This window comes from Bactrocera tryoni, chromosome 4, assembly GCF_016617805.1.
Source record: "Bactrocera tryoni isolate S06 chromosome 4, CSIRO_BtryS06_freeze2, whole genome shotgun sequence".
Taxonomy (NCBI): domain Eukaryota; kingdom Metazoa; phylum Arthropoda; class Insecta; order Diptera; family Tephritidae; genus Bactrocera; species Bactrocera tryoni.
Genome location: NC_052502.1, coordinates 59,884,700 through 59,911,238, shown reverse-complemented (window position 1 = coordinate 59,911,238; position 26,539 = coordinate 59,884,700). Strand labels below are relative to the sequence as shown.

At 39.5% G+C, this 26,539-nt stretch overlaps 2 protein-coding genes across 2 annotated transcripts in view; both read left to right on the top strand.

Annotated features, from left to right (window-relative positions):
• Positions 1–12,481, top strand: part of LOC120774632 — an 80,041-nt gene extending 67,560 nt beyond the window's left edge. The window contains exon 3 of the mRNA XM_040104356.1: positions 12,029–12,481. Within this exon, the coding sequence (XP_039960290.1) occupies positions 12,029–12,481 (453 nt within the window). The remainder of the gene's footprint in view (positions 1–12,028) is intronic.
• A 4,353-nt stretch (positions 12,482–16,834) lies between these two features.
• Positions 16,835–17,600, top strand: LOC120774631. Its single transcript, XM_040104355.1, has 2 exons — positions 16,835–16,911; positions 17,072–17,600. The coding sequence occupies exons 1-2, from the start codon at positions 16,835–16,837 to the stop codon at positions 17,598–17,600; spliced, it is 606 nt and encodes a 201-aa protein (XP_039960289.1).
• Positions 17,601–26,539: the final 8,939 nt, after the last annotated feature.

Below are 26,539 nucleotides of genomic sequence, written 5' to 3'. Positions count from 1 at the left end.
AACTTCTCGACGTCGAACCTTCCTTGTGTTTGGTGGCGCGCGTTTTTTGCTGCACAGAGGCGGGTGCGAATCTTAGCTGTAACAAGATAGTGGTCCGAGTCGATGTTAGGACCTCGGAGCGCACGCACATCTAAAACACTGGAGACGTGTCTTCCGTCTCCGATACTACCGTAACGCAAATAAAATAACCAAACACCCGACGTAATAAACCCGCAAGTAAAAAACTCGTTGAGACTAATTCGAAACCTAACGCAATGGTCGATCTACGGGACGACCCATTCATGCCACGTAACGTGGCACAATCGCCATATAAATTTTAATGAAACAAATTTATAACCATACTACTTCTTCCACACAGATTACGATGGATGGGGATATGCCAACGCCAACGGTGAGGTCAACTATAACCGCGGCGCGCCCTGTGGCAACTCTAGCGCCTCGAACTCTAGCGGCAACCGCCAATGTAACCGCTCCTCGTAGTGGCACGCGACCACTACCACTGTCCTCCGCACCCGTAGCGGAACCTCAGCGCAGCCGATGTCCCCTATGTCGGCGCCCACACCGGTTACAACATTGTAGCATTTTCCGCAGCATGCAGCCCATGCAACGGCAGAAAGTTGCTTAAGTCCACGGGCACTGCCTGAACTGCTTGGCAACGGTACACACCACACAGGAGTGCACATCAGTCAGCCTATTATAACTGTGCAATAGGCCGCACCACACCATGCTGCATCGCACCCCAAAACGGCCCGTCGCGCGACAACTTGCCACGAACCGATCGCAGCAGCCCAGTCGGCACCGAAGGCTAGTTGCCCCTCCATCGTCCAGAACAAGGCGAAATGAAGCCTCCTCGCGGCGCCAGCAGCATCGGACATCAAACCGCCGCTCCACTGGCTTAGCAGCGTTGTTGTCACGCTGCAGCAATTACAGCGACTGCTAGGGATGGCTAGATGAGTTAGCTCTCCCCTCTATACACACAGCACTGAACCACCACACGACACTACTACACATGAATATATACCACACATACGGACATCACACCACAACTCTACACTACCCAACAATCAAAACCGACCGCTCCTTTCTTACGTCGATCTCGCACCGAGCGAACGTGTCACGCAGCGTCAATTAAACATCCTTTTTTTCTACATAGAAGTTGTCTACCAAAGTGCAGTGGCCGTGAATAAAATAAAAAAAACCCCAAAACAAACTGTGTTTTTTCTCTTAGTTATTTTGCGGGTGAACAGACTGTGTTTTTCTATTTAATAATTTGTGGTGAAAGATCTAGCGCCGAGATAAGTGGTGGCTAAAAGCAGCAAATTAATCACAAGTAAAGAAGTTTTTTATTATCAAACTTGGTTTTCATAGTTCAGTTTGCTTGGCAGCTATGTGCTGGAGTGGCTCGATTTAAAGGAGTTTTCTTAAATATTGTAGCATTACCTTGGGCAGTAATCGATGCAAAAATTTGTATGGATATTTCGTCAAACAAGAACTCAAACAAATTACCAGCTTTTTTTGGGGCAAAGATGTGGGCTCATGCTGATCATTTATATGTATGTATCGGGTGATTTTTTAAGAGCTTGATAACTTTTTTTAAAAAAAAAACGCATAAAATTTGCAAAATCTCATCGGTTCTTTATTTGAAACGTTAGATTGGTTCATGACATTTACTTTTTGAAGATAATTTCATTTAAATGTTGACCGCGGCTGCGTCTTAGGTGGTCCATTCGGAAAGTCCAATTTTGGGCAACTTTTTCGAGCATATCGGCCGGAATAGCCCGAATTTCTTCGGAAATGTTGTCTTCCAAAGCTGGAATAGTTGCTGGCTTATTTCTGTAGACTTTAGACTTGACGTAGCCCCACAAAAAATAGTCTAAAGGCGTTAAATCGCATGATCTTGGTGGCCAACTTACGGGTCCATTTCTTGAGATGAATTGTTCTCCGAAGTTTTCCCTCAAAATGGCCATAGAATCGCGAGCTGTGTGGCATGTAGCGCCATCTTGTTGAAACCACATGTCAGCCAAGTTCAGTTCTTCCATTTTGGCAACAAAAAGTTTGTTAGCATCGAACGATAGCGATCGCCATTCACCGTAACGTTGCGTCCAACAGCATCTTTGAAAAAATACGGTCCAATGATTCCACCAGCGTACAAACCACACAAAACAGTGCATTTTTCGGGATGCATGGGCAGTTCTTGAACGGCTTCTGGTTGCTCTTCACCCCAAATGCGGCAATTTTGCTTATTTACGTAGCCATTGTGTGTGTGTGTGTTTACGTTGTGGCTAAGGCTAAGTCTATTCATGATGAAATGTCAAAGCATACTGAGCATCTTTCTCTTTGACACCATGTCTGAAATCCCACGTGATCTGTCAAATACTAATGCATGAAAATCCTAACCTCAAAAAAATCACCCGATATATACATTTAAAGGGGTCCCCGTCGTTTCCGTCTGATTGTTGCAAACATTGTGGAAAGTTAAATATACTCTGTTCAAGATATTATTAATAATTAAAAAAATCTGAAAAGAACGCCTATCTGAAGTGTTGTGAAAGTTGTTGTATCGACAATTAAATATGAAAAAAAGCCTGGAAAAAAATGTTGATTCGTCGCAAGATGACAAAGGAAAGTACAATAGATAGCACTAAATATATAATAAAGATATAATAAAGATGATTGCAGCAGCACAATACTCGAATAATATGCATAACTTTACAATGATAATCACACGTGATGAGTAAACAAATATTATTATACTACTACAATAATATATCTTTCTTAATTAATCACTCTAGCTTATTGAGACTAAATATATAATATATGTGCTTAATGAAAGCAATTCTGAATAAAGATTATTCTAATTAATTAATGAAATAGTTTCCGTGTTGTATCTGAAATCAATTAACTCTAATTATCATACTACTATGGAAAGACGTGTGTATTACATTTAATTGTAATGCTTATCGATTTAAAAGAATGGCTGCTGGATATATTTGCGGAAAAGCTATGCTCTGGTTTGTTTTTGAAAAACGTATGCAATAATATAAGAATGATGGAAGAGAATATAATCAACTCACACTGAGCGAAAGGAGAAAACAAATGTGTGAAATCAGCATAAAAAGCTAAGAAAAATCTCGAATGCAACCGAACAATTTATACTCTTGCAACTTGCAAGAATCAAAGCTCAGAAATACCTTAAGGTGCAAAACATCAACCAGAAGATCGGTATCCAAGCAACCAATGTTTGATGAACAGACATAATATTAGCAGGAAAGAATTTTCTCTGAATCTCAATTGTGCATCTCATACATTGACAGATTATTTGTTTCAAAAGTTAACTATAGGTAATGTGGTCGGCATGTTCACACATATAATAAATACAAGCATGAACGAGCTTTGATGAATTTGGACAATTTTGATCATAAAATGGCATACTTGTTAAATTTATTTGCAACTTGATGTGTGCATTGGAAAGCAAAGAGTCAGCGGAATTTTAAAGTTTTGTTAAAAGAAAATTTTTAATTTCACACTTTTTTAAATTGGCGGACATGATTCCGGGCGCACTACTGAACCGATTTGCTTAATTTTTTTTTTAACTCACAAAACAAATGTCTATCGTCCCTACTAGACTCATAATTTTTTATAATTTATTGACAAAGTTATGACAAAATTTATGTAAAAACAAGTAAGGAAGGGCTAAGTTCGGGTGTCACCGAACATTTTATACTCTCGCATGATAAAGTGATAATCGAGATTTCATTATACGTTATTTACATAGATGGAATTCAAAATAGCGTTATATTGGAAGAAGGCGTGGTTGTGAACCGATTTGACCTATATTTCGTACATGTCATCAGGGTGTTAAGAAAATATTATATACCGAATTTCATTGAAATCGGTCTAGTAGTTCCTGAGATATGGTTTTTGGTCCATAAGTGGGCGAGGCCACTCCCATTTTCAATTTATAAAAAAAAGCCTGGGTGCAGCTTCCTTCTGCAATTTTTTCCGTAAAATTTAGTGTTTCTGGCGTTTTTTGTTAGTCCGTTAACGCACTTTTAGTGATTTTCAACATAACCTTTATATGGGAGGTGGGCGTGGTTATCATCCGATTTCTTCCATTTTTGAACTGTATATGGATATGCCTGAAGGAAAAGACTCTGTAGAGTTTGGTTGACACAGCTATAGTAGTTTCCGAGATACGTACAAAAAACTTAGTAGGGGGCGGGGCCACTCCCACTTTTCCAAAAAAATTACGTCCAAATATGCCCCTCCCTAATGCGATCCCTTGTGCCAAATTTCACCTTAATATCTTTATTTGTGGCTTAGTTATGACACTTTATAGGTTTTCGGTTTCCGCCATTTTGTGGGGGTGGCAGTTGGCCGATTTTGCCCATCTTCGAACTTAACCTTCTTATGGAGCCAAGGAATACGTGTACCAAGTTTCATCATGATATCTCAATTTTTACTCAAGTTACAGCTTGCACGGACGGACGGACGGACAGACGGTCGGACGGACAGACGGACGGACAGACGGGCCGAAGGACAGACAGACATCCGGATTTCGACTCTACTCGTCACCCTGATCACTTTGGTATACATAACCTTATATCTGACTCTTTCAGTTTTAGGACTTACAAACAACCGTTATGTGAACAAAACTATAATACTCTCCTTAGCAACATTGTTGCGAGAGTATAAAAAAGAGTGAGCTGTCAGTTGAGAGCTGGCAGATGTGAAACATCGAAATTATTTTATGCAAGTAATAGATTAAAAAGTACAGATTATGACAGGAACTAAATATACTAATACTAAAACAATGAAAGAATACAATATTATGAATTTTTTCCAGAAAATGACGACTTTATTTTCTTTATATACAAAAATTTATTAAAATATTTGTTTAAAATCACGTCAATTATTTTCATCAGTGACTTCCGTAATAGTTACATTCGAAGTTGCCCCTGCCGGTATTACTGTGACAATTGGTCGATGATAAATGAAGTATGTTACAATAGTATAGATATCACATTATAAAAATATCTAATAAATACAGCATCTATTGTTATTCCATATCTTGTAGTACATTCTCTCGGATTGTTGTTTATTTCCAACTGAAATTCTTCTTGGAGGAACGATATTAATGGCATATACCCATATCGATATGATTGTTGCCGTGGCGATACAGGCCGTTGTTACGATCGCCACGCTATATTATTATTATTATGGAATATATGGGCGATACGCAGTCTATGCGTAGTCTATATGTAGCAGAGAACGTTTATCATAGAGAAGGTTCCCGGCGCGGAGAACGTAAAAATATTTTTGGCTAACTCGGTCGAGATGAGGGAGTTTCACCACTGCCAGCTCGGCAGTAGAAATCTTAACAGTTGCGCCTGAACAGAGCTGAGCATTGAATAAAAATTATGCTCAGAACTATACTTATGTATATTGCTGTTACAGACGTATGTTCGCTCTTTTGCTTATATTTTTATACGTTTATATGCAAACATCTGTATTCATATGAACTCGTTTTGTGCATATTTATGAATACAGGTGCAAAGCAATATTCGTAGGTAATGCGAAAATAAGGCCTATTTTTTAATTATTTCTGATATCTGATATATTCATGCTTACGTGTATACTTCATTACATACACTGCTGGACAAAAGTCACCGTCATTTGGTATTAACAATGTTTGAATAGTGGCCACGCCCACAAAATATTAAAAATACAAAAGATCATATGCTCAACTGAATCTGCAATTTATTTCAAATTTTATATATGCATATAACATTTTTTTATCATTACTTATTGTACAAAAACATAAATTTAAAAATTATAATGCATATTTCCAATGGACAAAAGTCACCGTCACATTATATAAAATTTCATTATAGGTGAAGAAAATATATTTTAATATGTTGTATGTTTACCGTTATTTTTAATAACTTCTTGTAAACGTTTCTGCATTGAATGAACTAATGTTTTCGTAACATCTGAATTAATTTTCATCCATTCTTCAAGAAGTGTTTGCTTTAGCCCATTTTTTGAAGAAATATGGTGTTCTCGAACACGTCTATCCAAGTGGTCCCATAAACGTTCGATCGGATTGAGATCGGGGGATTGAGGTGGAGTTTTCAAAGTATGTGGAGTGTTGTACAATACCCATAAGCGAACAATTTCTGCTGTATGCTTAGGGTCGTTGTCATGCTGAAAGTGGTAGTCGTTCTCTATTCCAAGTTTTTGAGCACTTTTTTTTAATGTTCTTTAAGAATATTCAAATAAAGTGTTTTGCTCATTATTTCATCAATAAACACGAGTTCTCCAATCCCATATGCTGACATACACCCCCACACCAAAACTCCACCACCCCCGTGTTTTACTGTTGGGTAAATATTTTTTTCTAACAATGCTTCGGCTTTTCTCCGCCATGTCAAAACCCGTCCATCTGACTTGTATAGACAAAATTTGCTTTCATCTGAGAATATTACTTTCTCCCAAAAGTCTGTGGGCTTCTTTACGTGCTCTTTTGCGAATAAAAGTCTCTTTCTTTGGTTCATCTTACTTATCATTGGTTTTTTGCGACAAACTCGGGCATTGTACCCAGCACTATTTAGCGCTCTACGAACAGTCCGGGGATGAACAACCTTACCAACGTCTTCCTTTAGAGTTGCAGCTATCTTCGATGATGGTGTTTTGGGATTTTTTTTATTATCTTCACTATCTCCCGTTTGTCCCGCTCTGATAGCGCAAGCGGTCTTCCACTTCTCGGTTGATACTCACAATCTGGGTCATTTTTGAAGCTATTTATAATACTAGTAATTGTGGTACGGGGCCGTTGAACTAGTTCACATATTTCCCGAATAGTCTTTTGCTGTTTATAAGCACTCAAAATAATTTTCCGCTCCTCAACGGTCGTTTCTTTACTATTTTGACTCATTTCTTATTTATTCGCAACGTTTTAAAGCTTTCTCACAAAAATAACGGTACTTTATTGTGACAGATCATTTTCAAAGTTACCATATTTGCATGAAATTGGTTGTTGTAGAAGTTAGAGTGCCCAAATTATTTTTATTTGTTTTCTATTTTTACTAAAATATAACGACGAATGCATTGACGGTGACTTTTGTCCATAAGAAATATGTACTTTAAGGTAAGTGTAGTTGTTTTTGTAAATAAGGCAAAACATAAAACATTTTATTTTGGCACCAAATACATTCAATTGAATTGTATTTTGTAAAAAAAATGCTTAAATTTGTGGTGTACATATTATCTGGTTTTATTTGTCTTTTAAACATTGTAATGGTGATGTGACGGTGACTTTTGTCAATCAGTGTATGTATGTATGTATGTAAATAACAAACTATCATAATATATAACAAAACTAAATATATTACAATAGTGATAAATGTACATTAATCGTATATTTTATCATTCAAAACTTTTATCCACATGTACATATCATGATCATATTCGCTTTCGCGAATTCAAATCATATTATCACTTATCATTAATAACAAGTGCGCTCTGCTCACAAGTATGTACATATCGCTCATTTGCTGCAAGACCGGCATAAATCAAAAAACGTGATTTTTGAGTTAATGATGCAGAATTGTTCGTTATATCATACTTCATGATGAGTGAAAAATTCATATGAATACCTCTTATATGCTCCGCTTGAGAAGAGAATATGATTCCTGTTTTCCGTGTAAGGTTGGAGTCAGTTGAAAACTTTTAACGCGTTTTCTGGCAAATCGATTTTTTTCACTTATGCCGGTCTTGCAGCAAATGAGCGATATGTAAATATGCTCGCATGACTTTGGCACACAAATAATGCATACACAAACTTACATACAGATATGCGTACACATGTATATATGTCACCCGCAAAAATGACAAATATTGTTTTAGAAAAACAACAATTGTCTCAAATAGCATCAGATGCGACACAAGTAAATATGGCAGCCAAACAGTAGATGCCCAAATTTGTAGAAAAACACACAACAGCAACATTTTCATTCATGAACGCAAGCCCACTTTCAACAGGCAAACTCGCGTCATTCATAAAAGCAACACAGAATTACATCTCCCCGAGCATGCCTTTGCCTACAAACGTCTTTTCGCGACGGTGTCTAAAGCTAAATATTATAAATTGAACAACTTTCCGATGTTTCTTCACAGAAAGAAGTGAGAAAAGTGACAACGTAGCTGTTGTCGATTAATAATATTTGTCAATCCTAAAATATTTTTCCGTGGCTGGCAAGGGAAACAGTGACAATTGGCGATCGTTCGTTTGTATTTTCGGCATAGATTTTTGCAAGCCGCGTAAAAATATGCATATATATATATGCTACATATAGACTACTAGCACAAACGTTGAAGAACGTAGAATCGTGGCCCGAGTCAGCTGATACGACCTCTCTTATGGGCGCGCAATGTAAGTGAACAGTGAAAAACGCTACGCCCTTCTCTCTTTGACGTAGGATGCCCTGAGAATTCACGGCATTTGCATTTTTGCCGTAGAAACGTGGCAGCTGATTGCTCTCTCACAACCCATGGTTGCCAATATCGATATACTGTAGTAATTATCAACTTTTATAATTCAATCTGCTCAATATGTTTGAAATTTTCTTAAAATAACTCAAAATCAGAGTCGAATGCTATTATTTATAAATATATAAACTATTTTTAATAGTTTGTTTTCAGATTTGATATTTTATATTGTAAAAAATTGTAATTGAAAACATAGATGTGTACAAAACTATATATGCGTATTGAGCAATGGCAACATTGTTCAAATGAAAACAAACAAAGATGGCTGATTTCTGCGTTTTTACCACGTGCTCAACTGTTCACACATTTTGCTCGCTAAAGAAGGAAAAGGAAGAAAGGGAGTAGCGTTTTTGACTGGTTCTGCTATACGTATAGACTACTACGTATAGACTGCAAATAGCCAATATATTCCATAATAATAATAATATAGCGTGGTGATCGTAACCACGGCCCGTATGGCCACGTCGACAATCATGTTTACCCGCGCCTATAGATGTTTCACATCAAAACATGGGGAAAAATTAAAAAAAAAAAACGGTAATTTAGGTCTACAACTTTGCTTCCGCCGTTTTTTTGTAAATTTAAGACTTTATTGTATAAAAACGGTTACGAAAATGTTATTCAAAATATTGGCCGTCGGTAGCTACTACTTTTGACCATCTTTCTGGCAGCATGCGTATTCCGTGACGAATGAACTCCTCATCTTTCTTCGCTTAGGACTATCGTAGTAGACACATTTTTCGCCGCCAGTTACAATGCGATGTAAAAATCCCTTTCGGTTGTGCCTTTGAAGCAGCTGTTCACATGCAAAGAAGCGCCGTTCGACATTTCTTAGTTTCAAGTCATAAGGAACCCAGTTTCCTTGTTTCTGAATCATCCCAATGGCTTTGAGGCATTTTGATACGGCTTGCTGTGTCACTTGCAACGAATCGGCCAATTCCTCTTGGGTTTGAAACGCATCTTGATCGAGTAATGCTTCTAATTCAGCATCTTCTAAAATCTTCTCCCTTCCACCACCATGCCGGTCTTCGACAAGAGAAAGGGAAAATAGGAAAAGGGACAACACAAAAATGATCTAGCGCGGGTTGCTCCAGTTGCGATGAGCAAAAAGAAAGAGTCAGAAGTCAGCCACTAAGCTAATCGGACGTGCGCCGCAAACAGAGGAACAGTTGTATTGTATTCAAAGTGCAAATAATAAAGTTGTTATAATTAAGAGGAATTGTTATAATTAAGAAGATGTGAAGATAATCGTTGTGGTTGTAACTAAGATGCGAATTGTAAATTTTATCTAAAAGCGAACTAATAAAGATTTTCTGTAACTAAAAGTGAATGAAAAGAAACGTATTTGAATATTGAGGATTAAGGAGGGTTACGACCCCCAAAATTGGCGTCAGAAGTGGAAAGTACGGATTTTTTCCTTTTGAGGGAAAACTATAAACGAAAATTGCGTTAGACTTGTGGCGAAAAGTTTGTAAGAGACAAACGGTTGTGCGGGCACGTGGTGCAAAGTACAGTCCTTAGAAGTTCCGCAATTTCTGGAAAACTGTACAGCCGCGCAGTGGACCGTTAGACCCGTTATTAAAGTACCGCTATAAAGTAACGCAGACGCTGAAAATTTCATTTTGAGTAATCTGAGTGCGAGTCAGAAGTGTAAAGCAGTGGTTGCTGCAAGATCTGCTCGCGACTCGAACAGCGCAAAGCAGTGGTGACAAGAAATTTCATTTTGAGTAATCTGAGTGCGAGTCAGAAGTGTAAAGCAGTGGTGGCTGCAAGATCTGCTCGCGACTCGAACAGCGCAAAGCAGTGGTGACAAGAAATTTCATTTTGAGTAATCTGAGTGCGAGTCAGAAGTGTAAAGCAGTGGTGGCTGCAAGATCTGCTCGCGACTCGAACAGCGCAAAGCAGTGGTGACAAGAAATTTCATTTTGAGTAATCCTAGTGCGACTCAGAAGTGTTAAGCAGTGGTGGCTGCAAATTTCATTTTGAGTAATCTGAGTGCGACTCAGAAGTGTAAAGCAGTGGTGGCTGCAAGATCTGCTCGCTATTCGAACAGCGCAAAGCAGAAGTGACAGAGAATTTCATTTGAGTTTAACTACGAGGGACATCGTTGGACTTAGCCAAAGCAGATACCGGTCAAGCGTTGGAGTTCATTATACAAATAAGTTACTAAGAGCAGTTAGTTTTAACTTTATGAATTACTGTAAAATAATTGTCATTAAATAATTAAAAATAAAGTTTCTCGTAAAGTAGTCACATAAGTATACACTTTGTATTTATACGTTTACAAAGCATTTTGAATTTGTAATTGCTGCACGCGTAACTGACTAACATGGACCGTGAACAAATTTTTAGTTGGACAATGAACGAACTGAAGGAAAAGCTTGTAGAGCTGGGGCTTCCTACAAGAGGGCGCAAGGCCACTTTACAGGACAGATTATGCGAACATTTTGGATTGGGAGTAGATGATGTTTCAGATTTTGCAGATGCATCGTCTGTAGTGGACGGTGGGGCAAGACAGACACTAGTGAATCACACGTCTTTCACGTTACGTGACATCGAGGAAACGTTGAGTCATTTCAGTGGAGTAGGTCAGCCGACAGTGAAAGATTGGGTTACAGAATTTGAGGAAAATGCACTCGCAGTTAAATGGTCGGACATTCAGAAGTTTTTATATGCCAAGCAACTTTTAAGAGGAGCGGCAAAAGTTTTTGTAAGAAGACAGAGGGGTATCAGCAGTTGGTCTTCCTTAAAGGATCTTCTGTTTAAAGAATTCGGAGAAAGGGTTTCATCAGCGGAGGTGCATAGGCAGTTGCGTAATCTGCGCAAACGAAGTAATGAGGGTTACCGCGAATATTTGTATAAGTTATTGGAACTCGGTTCTCCAATTGACCTCGATTAAACCAGTCTAATAGAATATTTTATTGAAGGTATACCGGATACCAGGGTAGGAAAAAGTAATTTGTATCAAGCTAGGAACATCGAACAGCTTAAGGATGAAATAATAGTTTACGAAAAGATTCGGTCAAGTCCACAGCAGGAAGACCCCAATCGACGTGGGGAAGAGGTAAAAAATGAAGTCATCGAAGAGAGGAAGACAACAGAAAAAAGACGTTGTTTTAGGTGTGGCACTGTAGGGCATTTAGCGAGTAACTGTCCTCAGCAAACTATTAAGTGTTTTAAGTGCGGTCAGAGTGGACACATCGCATCAAAGTGTGGAAAGTCGTTAGGCGCGAAAGTCGAAAGAGCAAATACGTTATCAAATGAACAGTTAGGAGTGTCTAATAAATGCGTAATTTTCAAGGAAATGGTACTGAACACTATAAAATTGTCTGCTTTACTCGATACTGGGTGTGATCTCTGTTTACTCCGTTATGATGTTTTAATAAGTTTAGGAGGGGTCGAACTGGATAGTGACAAAAGGCGATTGATGGGAATAGGCAAAAGTGAACTTACAACAATTGGATCATTTTCATGCCAGCTTCATGTCGACGGGATAGACATACCTGTAGTTTTTCATGTGGTAGAGCAACGGGATATTTGCTATTCGGCAATCATAGGTAATAATATCCTGAAGTGTGTCGATCTAGAAGTGTCAGAGAACGGTGTAAAGTTTTTAAAGAAAAAGGGTAATAAATCCGAAGCTAGGAGTGATAAGATAGATAAAGAAAAAGTGAGAACTAAGGAAGGAGATTTAATACGCGAATGGATGCATGAACGCAGCGAGATTGGGTTGGTAGCTGCTGAACAAAGCAATATGGAAGAGTTAGATTTACATCATCTAAGAAAGGATCAAGCGGACGAAATAGCGAGCTTGCTTGGAGAATATTGCCCAAAACCACAGTATAAATCACCAATTGAGGTGAAGATTATGTTAACGGATGACATACCAATTTATCAGGGTCCACGTTGGATGCCTTACGTGGACAAGTGAATCGTAGAACAGCAAATAGGAAAGTGGTTGAATGAGGGGATTATACAACCTAGTACTTCCAATTATGCGTCATCCGTAGTATTAGCTCAGAAAAAGAATGGAAGCAAGAGGCTCTGTTGCGACTATCGCCACCTTAACTTAAAAATAATGAGGGATAACTTCCCAATGCCTATCATTGATGACGTACTCGAGCGATTGCAAAGTGATAGGGTATTTACTACATTAGATTTGGCAAACGGCTTCTTCCGTGTACCAGTTGAGAGGAATTCGAGAAGGTTAACATCTTTTGTTACTCATAGTAGTCAATACGAGTTCCGTTTTGTCCCATTTGGGATATCAAACTCTCCAGCGGTTTTTTCGAGATTTATTTTTGCAGTTTTCAGGGAGTACATACAACATGGTACATGAGTAGCTTACATGGACGACCTGATCATTCCCTCTAAGGATAAAATGGAAGGAATCCATAAGTCAGGACGTGCTCTAGGGCGAGCAGCAGAATTTAATTTACATATAAAATGGAAAAGGTGTCAGTTTCTCATGGAAACCGTGGAATTTTTGAGATACGTAGTTTAGGCCATCAGAACATATTTCAGGCAGCAAAATGCGTCATGTAGATGCGCTCAGCAGGGTGTCTTGTCTGTTGCTTGAAGATACGTTGCACTATCGACTTCAGCAAGCACAGCAAGTGGAAGATTGGGTCCGAGCAGTTGTTAAGGTATTGGAACATGAGGAGTATGAAGATTTTTACGTGAAGCAGGGTGTGCTCTATAAATATCCCATCAAGGAACTTATAGTAGTATCATCTTTGATGGAAAACAAAGTCATTAGAATAGCTCATAAACAAGGACATTTCTCAGTCAAAAGAACAATAGATTCAGTTCTCGACGAGAAAACTATTGAAGATTTAGATAAGGAAAGAGAGTCACAGCGAAAGGAAGCGCAGGAAAATATTGCGAAAATTCAGGGAGAAAATAAGAGATCTTTTAACAAAAACAGGAAAGAAAGTGTACAGTATAAAATTGATGAGCTAGTTGCGATTAAGCGTACCCAATATGGTACCGCTTTAAAATTGAGACCCAAGTTTTTCGGTCCGTACAAGATAAAACAGACTTTAGGACACGGCAGATACGAAGTAGAAAAGGTAGGGTATCACGAGGGCCCCGTGCACACGACGACTGTAGCTGAAAATATGAAAAGATGGCAACCTCTATTCGAGGGCGAATGCAGAGTCAGGAGGGCCGAATGTGGGATGGCATCCCTGGTAGGAAGGAAAATAGGAAAAGGGACAACACAGAAATGATGTAGCGCGGGTTGCTCCGGTTGCGATGAGCAAAAAGAAAGAGTCAGAAGTCAGCTACTAAGCTAATCGGACGTGCGCAGCAAACAGAGGAATAGTTGTATTGTATTCAAAGTGAAAATAATAAAGTTGTTATAATTAAGAGGAATTGTTATAATTAAGAAGATGTGAAGATAATCGTTGTAACTAAAAGGGAACTAATAAAGATTTTCTGTAACTAAAAGTGAATGAAAAGAAACGTATTTGAATATTGAGGATTAAGGAAGATGACGACCCCCACATACCTGATATACCTCATGATATGTGAAAGAGTTCTATTGTAGAATAAAAATTTCTATGAAAACAAAAAATGTCAAAAAATAGGCCAGATTACCCTATTGACCCCTTAACATCGGCAAAATGGAAGAATACTGAATCTATTTCAAAATAACCCCAGCTTTCTTGAATAGTAAATAGTAAAAATGTTGAAACTGAGAAATAACAATTGCGATACAAAATTCATTAATTTGACTGAAATGATTAAACAAAGCGACAGGAGTTGAGGAACGCAACCTAATGTACATTTTACGTGCTGCCCTAATTTATGATTGTATTTATTTATTTTTTTTTTAAATAAAGAAATGAAAATGTGGCGAAGCATAAAACTAAAGTGTGCGTTAAACCAGTCATAGTTTTATTAATTGGTATAGCGAAAATATTTAAGAGTAAAAAATGAAAGATGAATAGACAGTCATGCAATTGTAATAAGAGATAAGAAAAAATTTGAATGTGGACGAAATTTTGTTACATCAGCAGTATTCCAAGATCTAGTAGTATAATAATTTTAATTCTTTAAACACTGTTTCTAATTAGCTGTCGCACTTAATTCACCTTCTATATCGTAACGCATTTACTATTTGGGGAAAAAATTAAAGAATTTTAACTTCAGAACTACAAAACATAGTGAATTTAGTAGTAAATAGAGTAACACGAACAATGCAAGACAATATAAGGCGAAAGACCTTCCCATTACAATTATGAGCTCATACTTGCAGCGACTGCCTTAAAGAGCTCTAAGGACATGTTTTTTTTTTTCTGGTTTAGTTTTTACATCCATTATAATGTATATATACAAGATACGTACTATTCCATACACCTTTACCTATAACAAATCAGCCTTTCATCAATTAACTTACGTCTATGCCCGACTACATCACCATTCTCTGCAAGTTATAACTGTCTGTTTATTTTATCTAATGGTATATTCTCAATAAAATATATACTTATATACGTACTATATAACATCATCCAGCGAACTCAAATGCAGCAACATTAAATACTAAATAAAAAGTCGGCTGATCATGCCTCAGCAGGATGAAAAGTCAAAGTGATTATAAACTAATAACCTGTAAGCCTAATTTGTCAAAGCTTGATTGATGTTCACTGTTTCGTTGTTTATCCATAGCATTATTACGCCAACCGCCAATCAAGAATGTACTATACAAAATTAGGTGCATCAGTGTTTGCCTTATATTAAGGAGAGTTCAGATAAACAAAATCTAAGTATATGTATTTCTGCAGTATTTTTACTTAATTATATACATAGAATTTACGTTTGTTATTTGTGCCAGTTACTTTTTTATTCATATATGTTTTTTTCAAAAAAAGAACCAATAAGACGATAAATTTTTTAATTTAGTATATATTATCTGCAATAGTAGAACAATAAAATTTTAATATTAGTATTAATGCTAAATACAACCGATTTTAGTTTGGTTAATGCTAAGGTCAAGAAATTGGTTGGCATCAAATACTATTCTAATGAGTTGTTCCAACAGTATTTTCTTAAGCTATCGCAATTGTTGACAGAATACCATTTATGACAGAGATTAGAATATGGTTATTAAAAATTTCACTAATTTTAATTTACCTGCTTCTTATACTATCATTTGGGATGTAAGGCAGGTCGCCTCCAAGCCGGTGCATCCTGGGTAACGCTAAATGACCTGCGGCCTTCACGGCCTAACAACTCCCTAGACGACTGTTGCTTTGGACTGGTTTTTTGAGAAACTTTTTATAGGATTTGATAGAACCCTGGGCTGGTGGTGGCGGCATTCTGACACCTGAGTACGATGAGGTAACACTCATCGGAAATGTCTGACGGGCTAATGTCGCAACTGCCCCCGTCCCGTTAAAACCCTGGCAGGCCTCAGAGTACGTTCCCACCCCGTCGTCGTTAATTTGGCGTGGTAGGTGTATGTTGAGATGACTCCTTCTTTGCGCTGGTCGGCTCTGAACGTATTGCCTCATAAGGGCGTACGTCAACCCCCGCCTTGGCCTCGTCGTCGAGATAACCTTGGGACCATAAAAGGCGACTACCTTTCCCGGGGACGGATAGTGGCTCTGAGTGGGGACCCTTTTTGCATGGACAAGTTTAACAACAATAAAATTAACGTAAGAATGACGAAGGGAGGTGAAGGGCTGTCGAAATCGGCACCTAGATCCAACCCAGGCGGGGATGCTGCTCCTATGGCGACGAAACCGTCGACGAGTAATGGCAGCGATACGACAAGGGCTCCAGTAGGTGTCTCCGTAGGTAGCAGACTGGGGGTAACCGACGCTAAACCGTCGGTAGTAGTAGTAGCGAAGGGCGGATCCTTCATACGTGGCGGAATCGCCAGCACTAGCAGGGGAACCTCATCTAGAATTATGAAAGGATCCACAGGGAGTAAGAGCAAGGCAGCTTTAGCTTGAAGGCTAAAGTCCGACCGCCGATTGGCGGCCAAAATCTTGGAGCGCTACGGTGACAAGCATGCTGGTCAGGTGTCTGAGCAACATGCTAGTACACTTGAGTGGGCCAAGAAAGTGCTGAGCGAGGACGATAGGGTAGAACTGGAAACCAGCAGGACAGAACCGGCGGTCAAGCGGCAGAGGTCGCATGAGGGAGAAACCTCCCTTGTTAAGAAACCGCGGACAGGAAAAGCGCCAAACTTTAGCGAAATCGCTAAAGGCGCTGGGGCCAGAATACTTGGGGTGCTTGATAGCAGTAGAGAGGACGGTGCCATTTCCCATGATGAATGGAAGAGGATAGCAGCGGCTATCTCATTGGTCTTCCTGAGGGTGGTCAAGGAAAACCCGGGGCCACCCCCGAAATGTTTGAGTGCCGGTTGGCACCAGGGGCTGCATAAGCTAACATGTTGTGCTGACGAAAGATCGGCCATCTTGTACAAGAAGGCAGTCTCTCAGGTAGGGGAGGTCTGGTAGGGAGCCAGACTTGAGGCCGTGGCCAAGGAGAATCTTCCTCTTTATCCTAGGGCTCGCGTCTGGCTGCCGGCCGAACCTTCCACTCCGAGTGAGATTGAGGAAATCCTCAAATATTGCAATCCCTCACTTCCAACGCAGGACTGGAAAGTCTTATGGCTGGAGAGAACTGATGAACCGAATCGGCAAGCGCTGATAATGCTAAACACGGAATCCATCGGTCCTCTCAGCAAAACAAAGGGAGCCATAAGCTATGGTTTTGAGATGGTAGTGCTGAAAGTACTTCCATCGGATGCCAGAGCTGATGGCCTCCAAGCTGTGGTGCCTGCGGTGGAGGTGTCGAAGGGTACTGACGGTCAAACGACCGTGGAAATCGGTGCGACAGAGGGCGCCGACGGTCAAATGACCGTGGAAGTCGATCCGGATCTCTCGGATGTGGCGAGTGTTGGAGGCGGTTCTTCGACTGGCGACTCCGTTTTCAGCCTCGAACGACTGTTTAAGGAGGTTCGGGTCGATCACGACTTGGGCGCTGAAATAGCGCTCCTGGAGGAAAGTCTGAAGGATGAAATTCCTCCAGATTAACCTCCAGCATGCGAAGGCGGCCTCCGCCAATCTATTGCTCCGTCTGGAACAAGACGGAGCTGATGTCGTCCTGATCCAGGAACGGTAGCTGACTGGTAACGGGATATCTGGATTGAGGACAAAGAGCCATAGGTTCCTGTCGGCCAAGGATGCAGGTAGGAACAGAGCCTGTATGCTGGTAAGGAATGAATTAACGATATTTTTTTTACCTAATTTCAGCAGCGCTGACATTGTGACAGCGAAACTTGAGTGTGACACCGGAGATTTCTAGCTTATCTCCGCATACATGCCACACGATGATGTGGTGGAGCCACCTCCCCTAATGCTGAGAAAGACCTTAGCCGAAGCGTCTAAGACTGGCACTGGCGTCATCATCGGTTCCGACGCTAACTCGCGGCACCAGAACTGGGGAAGCTCGGATACGAACAGTAGAGGTGAGTCCCTTTTTGATTTCATTATTGGCGAAGATCTTCGCATATGTAATAGAGGAAACTCTCCTACTTTTGTGACCGCAAGCAGGGAGGAGGTCCTCTACCTCACTCTAACCTCACAAGCGATTGCCCCGCTGATCTCGAAATGGAGGGTCCTCGACGATCACTCATTTTCGGATCACAGGTACATCGAGTTTAGTCTAGTCGGAGAAGGTCCGCCTAGGAAATCTTTTAGGAACCCTAGGAACACGGACTGGGAAGGTTACCGCAGGAGGCTTAGGCAAACTCTCCCGCGTGCACCGGGTGTGGACTCGTTGGCCACCACCGATGCGGTGGAGGAGTGGGTTGAAGTCTTCAGCTCGGCGTGCAAGGCTGCGCTGGAGAGGTCTTGTCCACTGAGATCGCCGAAGGGCAAAGAGAAACCTCTATGTTGGACTACGGAGCTCTCAGATATTAGGGCGTCTTGCAGACGGCTTTTCAACAAGGCCCGCAGGAGTGGGTTATCTGATGACTGGGCTTTGTATAAAGTTGGACTTTCAATATACAAGTCCGAGTTAAGGAAGGCTAAGAGGACCTCGTGGAAGCGCTTCTGTGAAAAAGTGGAAGGCTGTCACGAGTCCTTGAGATTTAGGCGTATTCTCGCAAAAACCCCAGTGTCCCTGGGGTATCTCAAGGACGCAAATGGGAAGTGGGCTCTCAGTAGTGAAGAAACACTTCAAATGCTTGTCGACGCTCACTTTCCGAGCAACATGCCCTTTGTTAGGGGATCTATCGGGGTCCCGCATGACGATTGCGCGGCCTTTGTCAGCATGCTGGATGAGCGGCACTTGATCTGGGCGATTAACTCGTTCAAACAATTCAAGTCCCCGGGACCAGACGGCATCATACCAGCGCAGCTGCAACAAGCTGTTAAGGTGTCATGCAGCTGGTTGGCACCTATCCATGCGAACTGCATCAGATTAGGTTACATCCCGGAGGCCTGGAGACAAGTCAAGGTTACGTTCATCCCGAAGGCTGGCAGGGGCTCCCATGTTACGGCCAAGGATTTCAGGCCAATCAGCCTCTCCTCCTTCTTGTTAAAGACTCTGGAGAGACTGATGGACTGGTATATAAGGAAGAGCATTCCGAGAGACTATTTGTCAAGAGCACAACATGCTTATCGTAAAGGCAGGTCAGTTGCCCTGCCTTGCATACTATCGTGGCATGGCTCGAAGATGCCATTGAAGCCAAGGACTTCGCTGTTGGGACCTTCCTGGATATCGAGGGAGCTTTCAACAATGTCCTACCGGAGACAGTAATAACTGCTCTTGGCGGTATTGGGGTTGAATCGAACCTCAAGTGCCTCATTCTCAGTCTTCTGTGTGACAGAGTGATCGAAACGGAATGGGGCAGCGCGCGTGCGAGGCGTAGGGTGAGTAGGGGAACACCACAAGGTGGGGTTCTCTCTCCTCTTCTATGGATCCTAGTTGTTGACGAATTGCTCAAAAAACTAGAGGATCGCGGTTGTCGGGTGATTGCCTACGCAGACGATGTAGCACTTATGGTCAAAGGAAAGTTCCTTAGCACCGTGTACGAGTTGACGCAGGGACATCTCAGCGTTGTAACAAGGTGGGCGGCCGGAAGTGGACTCGCCATTAATAATAACAAAACGGAAATGGCTTTATTCAGCCGAAAATATAAAATCCCGGCGGCACCGTTGCCGCAGATGGGAGGTATTCACCTGCAACCGGCGGACTCAGTGAAATATTTAGGGCTCATACTGGATAAGAAGCTTTCATGGAAGCCGAATATCGAGGAGAGAGCAAAAAAGGCATATATTGCCTTATACTGCTGTAGAGGAGCTATTGGCAAAAGATGGGACCTCTCACCGAAAGTGGTCCACTGGCTCTATGACACCATAGTCAAGCCCATCTTATTGTATGGTGTCTTTATGTGGTGGAGGGCTTTAGGGAAGACCACACTTGCCAAGAAACTCGAAAGCGTTAAACGGGCTGCGCTAATTAGCATATATGGTGCATTAAGATCCACCCCAACCATGGCACTTAATGCAATTTTGAACATAACGCCCGTGGACATTGCCGGTAGGTGCATAGCCGCGAACGTGGCTATCAGACTCAGAGAATCTGGATTCTTAAAGGAACGCGTATCTGGACATTCGAATATCCTCACAAACTTTGACTGCATACCGGATCATCTGGATCATGGAGTCGCCATATCGAACTCTGGCGGCTCCTTCTCTGCCAATATACCGGCGAGAGAGATATGGGTGGGAAGAAGCCGTAGGAGAAGAGGGGCAGCAAGCTTTCTTCACGAAAGGGTCAAAGCTTGGAGGGAAGGTCGGTGGAGGGGTCTACTGTCAGGAGCCCTCCATAAATTTCTGTTTCAGGCTTCCCGACTACTGCAGTGTATTGCAGGCTGAGGTCGCAGCCATCAAGGTAGCATCTGATTTGCTGTTACAGAGTGCATCCACCTTCAGACAAGTGACTATTCACTCAGATAGTTAGCCTTGAACTCATTCGAAGTGCGTTCAGGGTTGGTCGAAGAATGTCTAACGTCGTTATCTCTAGCAGCTAGATGTTTCGTGATTAGACTGGTGTGGGTGCCGGGCCATAGCGGAATTGCGGGCAATTGCAAAGCTGATGAGTTAGCAAGGAAAGGCACCCTAGAATCATTATCGGTAGAATGGAAACGGATCGGTGCTCCTGTTTCTTCTTGTGGTCTACTACTAGATAGCTGGGCCACGCGGATGCTCGTCCAACGCTGGGCCAGCACCGGCAATTGTGCGGTTGCAAAAACCTTCTGGCCCAGTATAGATCGCAGGAGATCAAATGATCTCTTAGTCCTCAGTAAGGCTAACATCTCATTGTTAGTGGGTCTTTTAACAGGCCACTGTCCTATTGGCTTACATGCGGTAAGAATGGGTATCTTGCCGGATGCTGAATGCAGATGCTGTTTAGAGGCAGATGCGGTAGAAACAAGCCAGCACTTCCTGCTTGACTGTCCCGCTTTTGGGAGGTCAAGACTCAGACACTTGGGGGCGCATACCTTTGGACACCCCACCGAACTGGCGTGTGTTGAAGTTAAGCGTCTGTGTAACCTTATATTGGCTACAAAGCGCTTCGGCAATCTGTAAGCCCGAATACGGGAGTTTTTCATTTAATGGCATCACAAAGGACTAATTTGTTAGTCTACATGGGATCATCGATCGGCCATATTTACCTAACCTAACCTAACCTATACTATCATTTATATAAGTATATAATTTATAGTAAATAAGGAATATCTGCGATGATATCAGCCTGTTATCTATATTGGTAGAGATTTGTGTTGTAAAGTTAATACCGCCACACTGTATTTAATAATACTAATTTATAAATTTAGGACCTTTAATTAATATATAACGTTTATTGAATTTTTATGAAGTAATGAAAATCGGTGCTTTATTTTCCATAACTGTTGCGTTTTCGTTCATTTTACCGTTATTGATGTTCACGTCAAAAGTCTTATTATTACCATAGTGATTTCTCTCAAAACTATTTATGTCCCATTGCAAACTGTTAGCTGTAAATTTTGCTTTGCGTATTTTAGTTCTTAGTTCGCTTAACTTTTCCCATCTAATTCATTCACTAGGTCAACATCTAGTGAACTTATTATTGTAGCAAATTGACTGAAAACTTGTCATCCCTTGACTTGTTGTAATCGTTTTGCTATTTCTTGTTTGGCAGGAAAGTATTGCTTTCGCATCTGTCTAGCCAAAACGAGAAAATTATGCATTAAATGCATAAGCACGAAGACCAAAAGATGATCAACAACAACGATGCTATGTAGCGACTGTGGTATTCCGTTATATCTGGTTCCGCCGGCCTGCATAAAATATTCATAATCAGATTGCTGCTAATTAGTGGCACCGTAACTAGGAATATCAATTTCAAGTGAGATTTATTTTGCTCAGAGTTCACGGTGTTGTATTGTTATAGTCGGAAAATCATTATGTTAGATTCAAAAATCTTTTAAGTGAACATAAAATTTTGAAATATGTCGGAAATTAAACAACGAAGAGAAAAAATTATAACGGACTGCACTGTCAAGCTTTACTTCTTTTATAATTAATTAAAAAAGTATGTTCCCACTTGCTTTAATTAAGATATATTTCAGATTTACCCTCATATTTGTTTAAGTTAGGGGAAGTGTAAATAGGGTTGAAATAGGCTCACGGTGATTCAGTTTTATGAAAAACACAAGCCTACGAGGGAACAAATCTTTGAAAGATGGTCAAGAGATTGTTGAAGACATGCCTGAATCTGCACGAACTTTAGCCCTTCAACTGATGAAAGTATTAAAAAACTGAAAGCAGTGGTGCTTCAAAAAGATAAAGCAAGTATTATATAGATGGCAAGAGAGCTCAAAATCTCTCGCGAGTCCGTTGGAAAGGGTTTGGTGGATCTTTCGGGTATAAAACACGTTCTTGGACATGCTTCATCGTGCGAATTCACGGAGAACATTACAACTGCCGATGAGACAAGGGTTTATGAGTTCGACATGCAAACAAGTCAACATTCATCGGAATTGAACCCGTTTTCAGTCGAACGAAGTCGAACCATTCGTTCGATGTTTCGATACATCGATGTTTCAATGGCCGATGTTTTTGATTTCGATGTTGTTCGAAGAAACATCGATACATCGAACCATCGATGTTTCATTTCACGATGTTTGCATCCCTAGACGTGGCTGAAGTTTAAATAACCGATTAAAATGTTTTGAACCAAAGTTGATTTGAGTTTTAACGTATTCGTTATTATATAAAATTTTTGAACATCTTGAAACACGAACCTCAGAAATTAGCATTAATAACAAACTACTCAGACGATAACGATAAAAGCTTTTAAAAAATTTGATCAAGAAATCTTAATAATTTCTTATGAATAACATGTTGCGTGGTTATAAAGTTCATTTCAGTATGTCTACAGCTTTATGGTACTTAATGATGTGGGCGTGAAGGAAATAAGCAAAGTAATTTAAATACCTAATACATATTGACTTAAAAAAATTTAAGGCAATTACGTATTAATTTGTAGTGATTGTAAGCGCAAGAAATAAAATAAAACTGAAAATGTTGTGTTTTTTAATTGTGAACTTGCTGCGACTTCTTTGCTCAAGGAAATTTATTTTATCAGCTTATAAGTAACTAATATTTATTTTTCACTGAAATTCGTTAAATGCTTTAAATACTAGTTTTACATATACATATGCGATGACTCACATAAAGTTGTTAGAATTCTTTGTTATTACACGGATTATTAAAATGAAGATATTTGTTAAATTTCCTCAAAGATATTTACATATGAAAATTTTAAACTATTGGCAAAATTCGCATTCCATAATCTAGCACCTTTGTATATAAAAATATATGAAACAAAGTGAATATACAAAGTCTACAAAATATATCATTTCGATATTTTATTTTCAATTTCATATTCATATTTGTAGTTTGATTCGTTTTTTACTACTAAATATTTTGATAAAGTGATTACGAATTCCGTCACATTCAAAACAATTCGTTTGTTATGAATTTTAATACCAGGAGTGTTTATTTTCCAAAGAGTTTATTCAAATATTATTTTATTCATTCACAGAAGAACTCCAACGTTCGCTGCATACGCAAATGTCAATCAACCAATACAAAAAAGAAAGGAATTTTACCAATACAATACAGGAAAGCGAAATTCTGATGAAGAGAAATACTATTAAAAACAATCAACATTAACAATAAAATGGTGCTTTATTTAATACTGAGTGCAATTTTTATTTCAAATTGAAGGAAAGGACACAGAGCTTGAAATCGATACCATACGAGTATTTCTCTACATAATGAAAATGAAGTTTTTGCAAGTGTGAAAACTGAATATTATTGTTCTCCTGATGCACCTAGAAACTAAATAAAATTTATATATTAATTGTTAGAACAATGTAGACTCTGGCATTAAGAAAACTTTGTCCGTTGCATAATGGAATTGCATACCTGAAACTGACTTCAGGCTGATCTCACTCTTTTTTCATTTTTATACCCTGAACAGGGTATATTAAGTTTGTCACGAAGTTTGTAACACCCAGAAGGAAGGGTCGGAGACCCTATAAAGTATATATTTAAATGATCAGTATGTCGAGCTGCTCGATTTAGCCATGTCCGTCTGTCTGTCTGTCTGTTCGGCTGTCTGTATATATATGAACTAGTCCCTCGGTTTTTAAGATATCGTTTTGAAACTTTGCAAACGTTATTTTCTCTTCAAGAAGCGCTCATTTGTCGGAACTGCCGATATCGGACCGTTATAACATATAGCTGCCATACAAACCGAACGATCGGAATTAAGGTCTTGTATGGAAAACTTTCGCATTTGACGTGGTATCTTCACGAAATTTGGCATGGATTACTGCTTAAGATAACAAAGAAATCTCCAAAAAAATTGTTCAGATCGGATTACTATAGCATATAGTTTCCATCCAAACTTAACACATAGTTACTAACAGAAATGCACCTGTGAAGGGTATTTAGCTTCGGTGCAACCGAAGTTAGCGTTTTTTCTTGTTGTAACCTTCAACTGCACATGTGCTTGTTTCTCTCTAACGACTAGTAGGAATTTGCTCGTTCATATGATTTATTTGACATTTATATTTATTGACTTGAACTCGAATATGTGTTGTTGGCGGAGCTAAGTAAATAAGCTTATGTCTATCTGGTAAAAACTTAAGAAAGAAACAAATTTCAAATGAAAAGTTCTACTCACATGAAAATGAGAAGCACGATAATTTACAATAATTTTAGAAAATTGTCTCTTAATCCAGACAATTGTCTGATTCCAGCCAACTGCAAGACTAAACATGGATGTCCATAAATATGGTTACCAAGTTTCAGCACCAATTTTTAGTCCTTACTTGACTAAATATTGCATATAGTTATAACCTGACCAGAGCTGTGTCGATTTAACCTTGTTTGTCTATTTGTTCGTCTCTACGAGTATATGTGACCTAAACTCCCAGTTTTTCGGATATCTACCAGAAACATTGCACACGTCCGCCGATATCGGGCTACTAAATTCCCACATTAACTGAACGATCGGAATCAAACGGTTATGTGGAAAGCTTTTCCATTTGTGAATATGGGCTTATTCGAGGCACCCAATAACTCCGACAATATTGCAGCCCTGATACTCAATTTGCAACACTGTTGCAGATGCTCAGCTGATACTTAAGCAAAATAATTGCAATATTTTGCGAATTGTGACCGAATGTGAAAGTTTAACCATGAATTTTGTAATAAATATAGCGATAGATACTTTTGAAAGCAGTGATAATAACTTGCTGATCAAGTATGGAAAAAATAGAAAGCAAAATTTTTTAAGAAAGAGAAAGTGGTTCCTCCCTGAAATTTCAAAAAAGAGAACAGTGACGAAGATGACAAAGGTTTGGAAAACAATTCCATTGTACCATGATGATACATATTTCACGCATTTTCGCATGACTCGTGAAACATTTGCAATAAGTATTGTTGTTTACTTTGTGGAAGTACCTGATAAATAAATTAATTTGTCTTAGGACTTGAAAAATGCGTTAGAACCATTTTGGTCAACACCACACGGGGAATATTCCTTGGAACATTCCTTGCATATGACTCTTTGGAAGCTAAGCAATAGTAGAGTCACATATCGTGAGTTTGCCGATAAACTTAATGTTGGGCAAGGAACTGCCCACAAACTTTTCCTCAAAACAATCAAGACAATCTGCAAACTTAAAAACGAAATATGTTGGCCGTCAGTTTTACAGCAGAAAAAAATAATGGAAAACTTTCAAACAAGCCGGGTAAATTCATTTTCTTTTGTTGTCGGATGCTTAGATGGAACGCATTTCAAAATTAACAGTCCTCAAACAGATGCAATTAGTTATTATGACCGTAAAGGAAATTTTTCAGTTATTATGCAGGTATGTACTTGGCTAATAGATCTGTTTTCGATAAGTGTTATACTACATATATATTCAATTATTTAGGCCATATGCGACAGTAAGTTCTGTTTTTTAGATGTGTTCATCGGCTACCCAGGGAGCTGTCTTGATGCCAATGTGTGGAAAAATAGTCCACCTTACAAAGGGATCACATCTAGACAAATAAAACTTGCGAAAGATGCAATTATTCTAGCCGATTCAGCATATCCTGTTTCAAGATACTTAATTGCTCCTTTCAGAGATAACGGACATCTTTCCAGAGAGGAAAAACAATTCAATTATTATATGAGTTCAACCCGAGTATTTATCGAGCAAACATTTGGAATTTTCAGGGCTAAGTTCAAAATATTGAATCATATTGATATGCGCAATATAGAAGACATATCAACTGTAATATTAGCTTGCGCAATTTTACATAATTTTATACTGCGAAGCAATCCGGTTCATTCTGAAGACAATCATACGAGTATGCCTGAAAATTTTGAAAATTCAAATGATCAAGATATGATTGAA

Coding starts and splice junctions, on each gene's coding strand:
- LOC120774631 (XM_040104355.1), top strand. CDS start 16,835: ATGGAAGAGGATAGCAGCGGCTATCTCATTGGTCTTCCTGAGGGTGGT. Junction 16,912..17,071: donor CCCGGGGCCACCCCCGAAAT/GTTTGAGTGCCG, acceptor TCTTTATCCTAG/GGCTCGCGTCTGGCTGCCGG.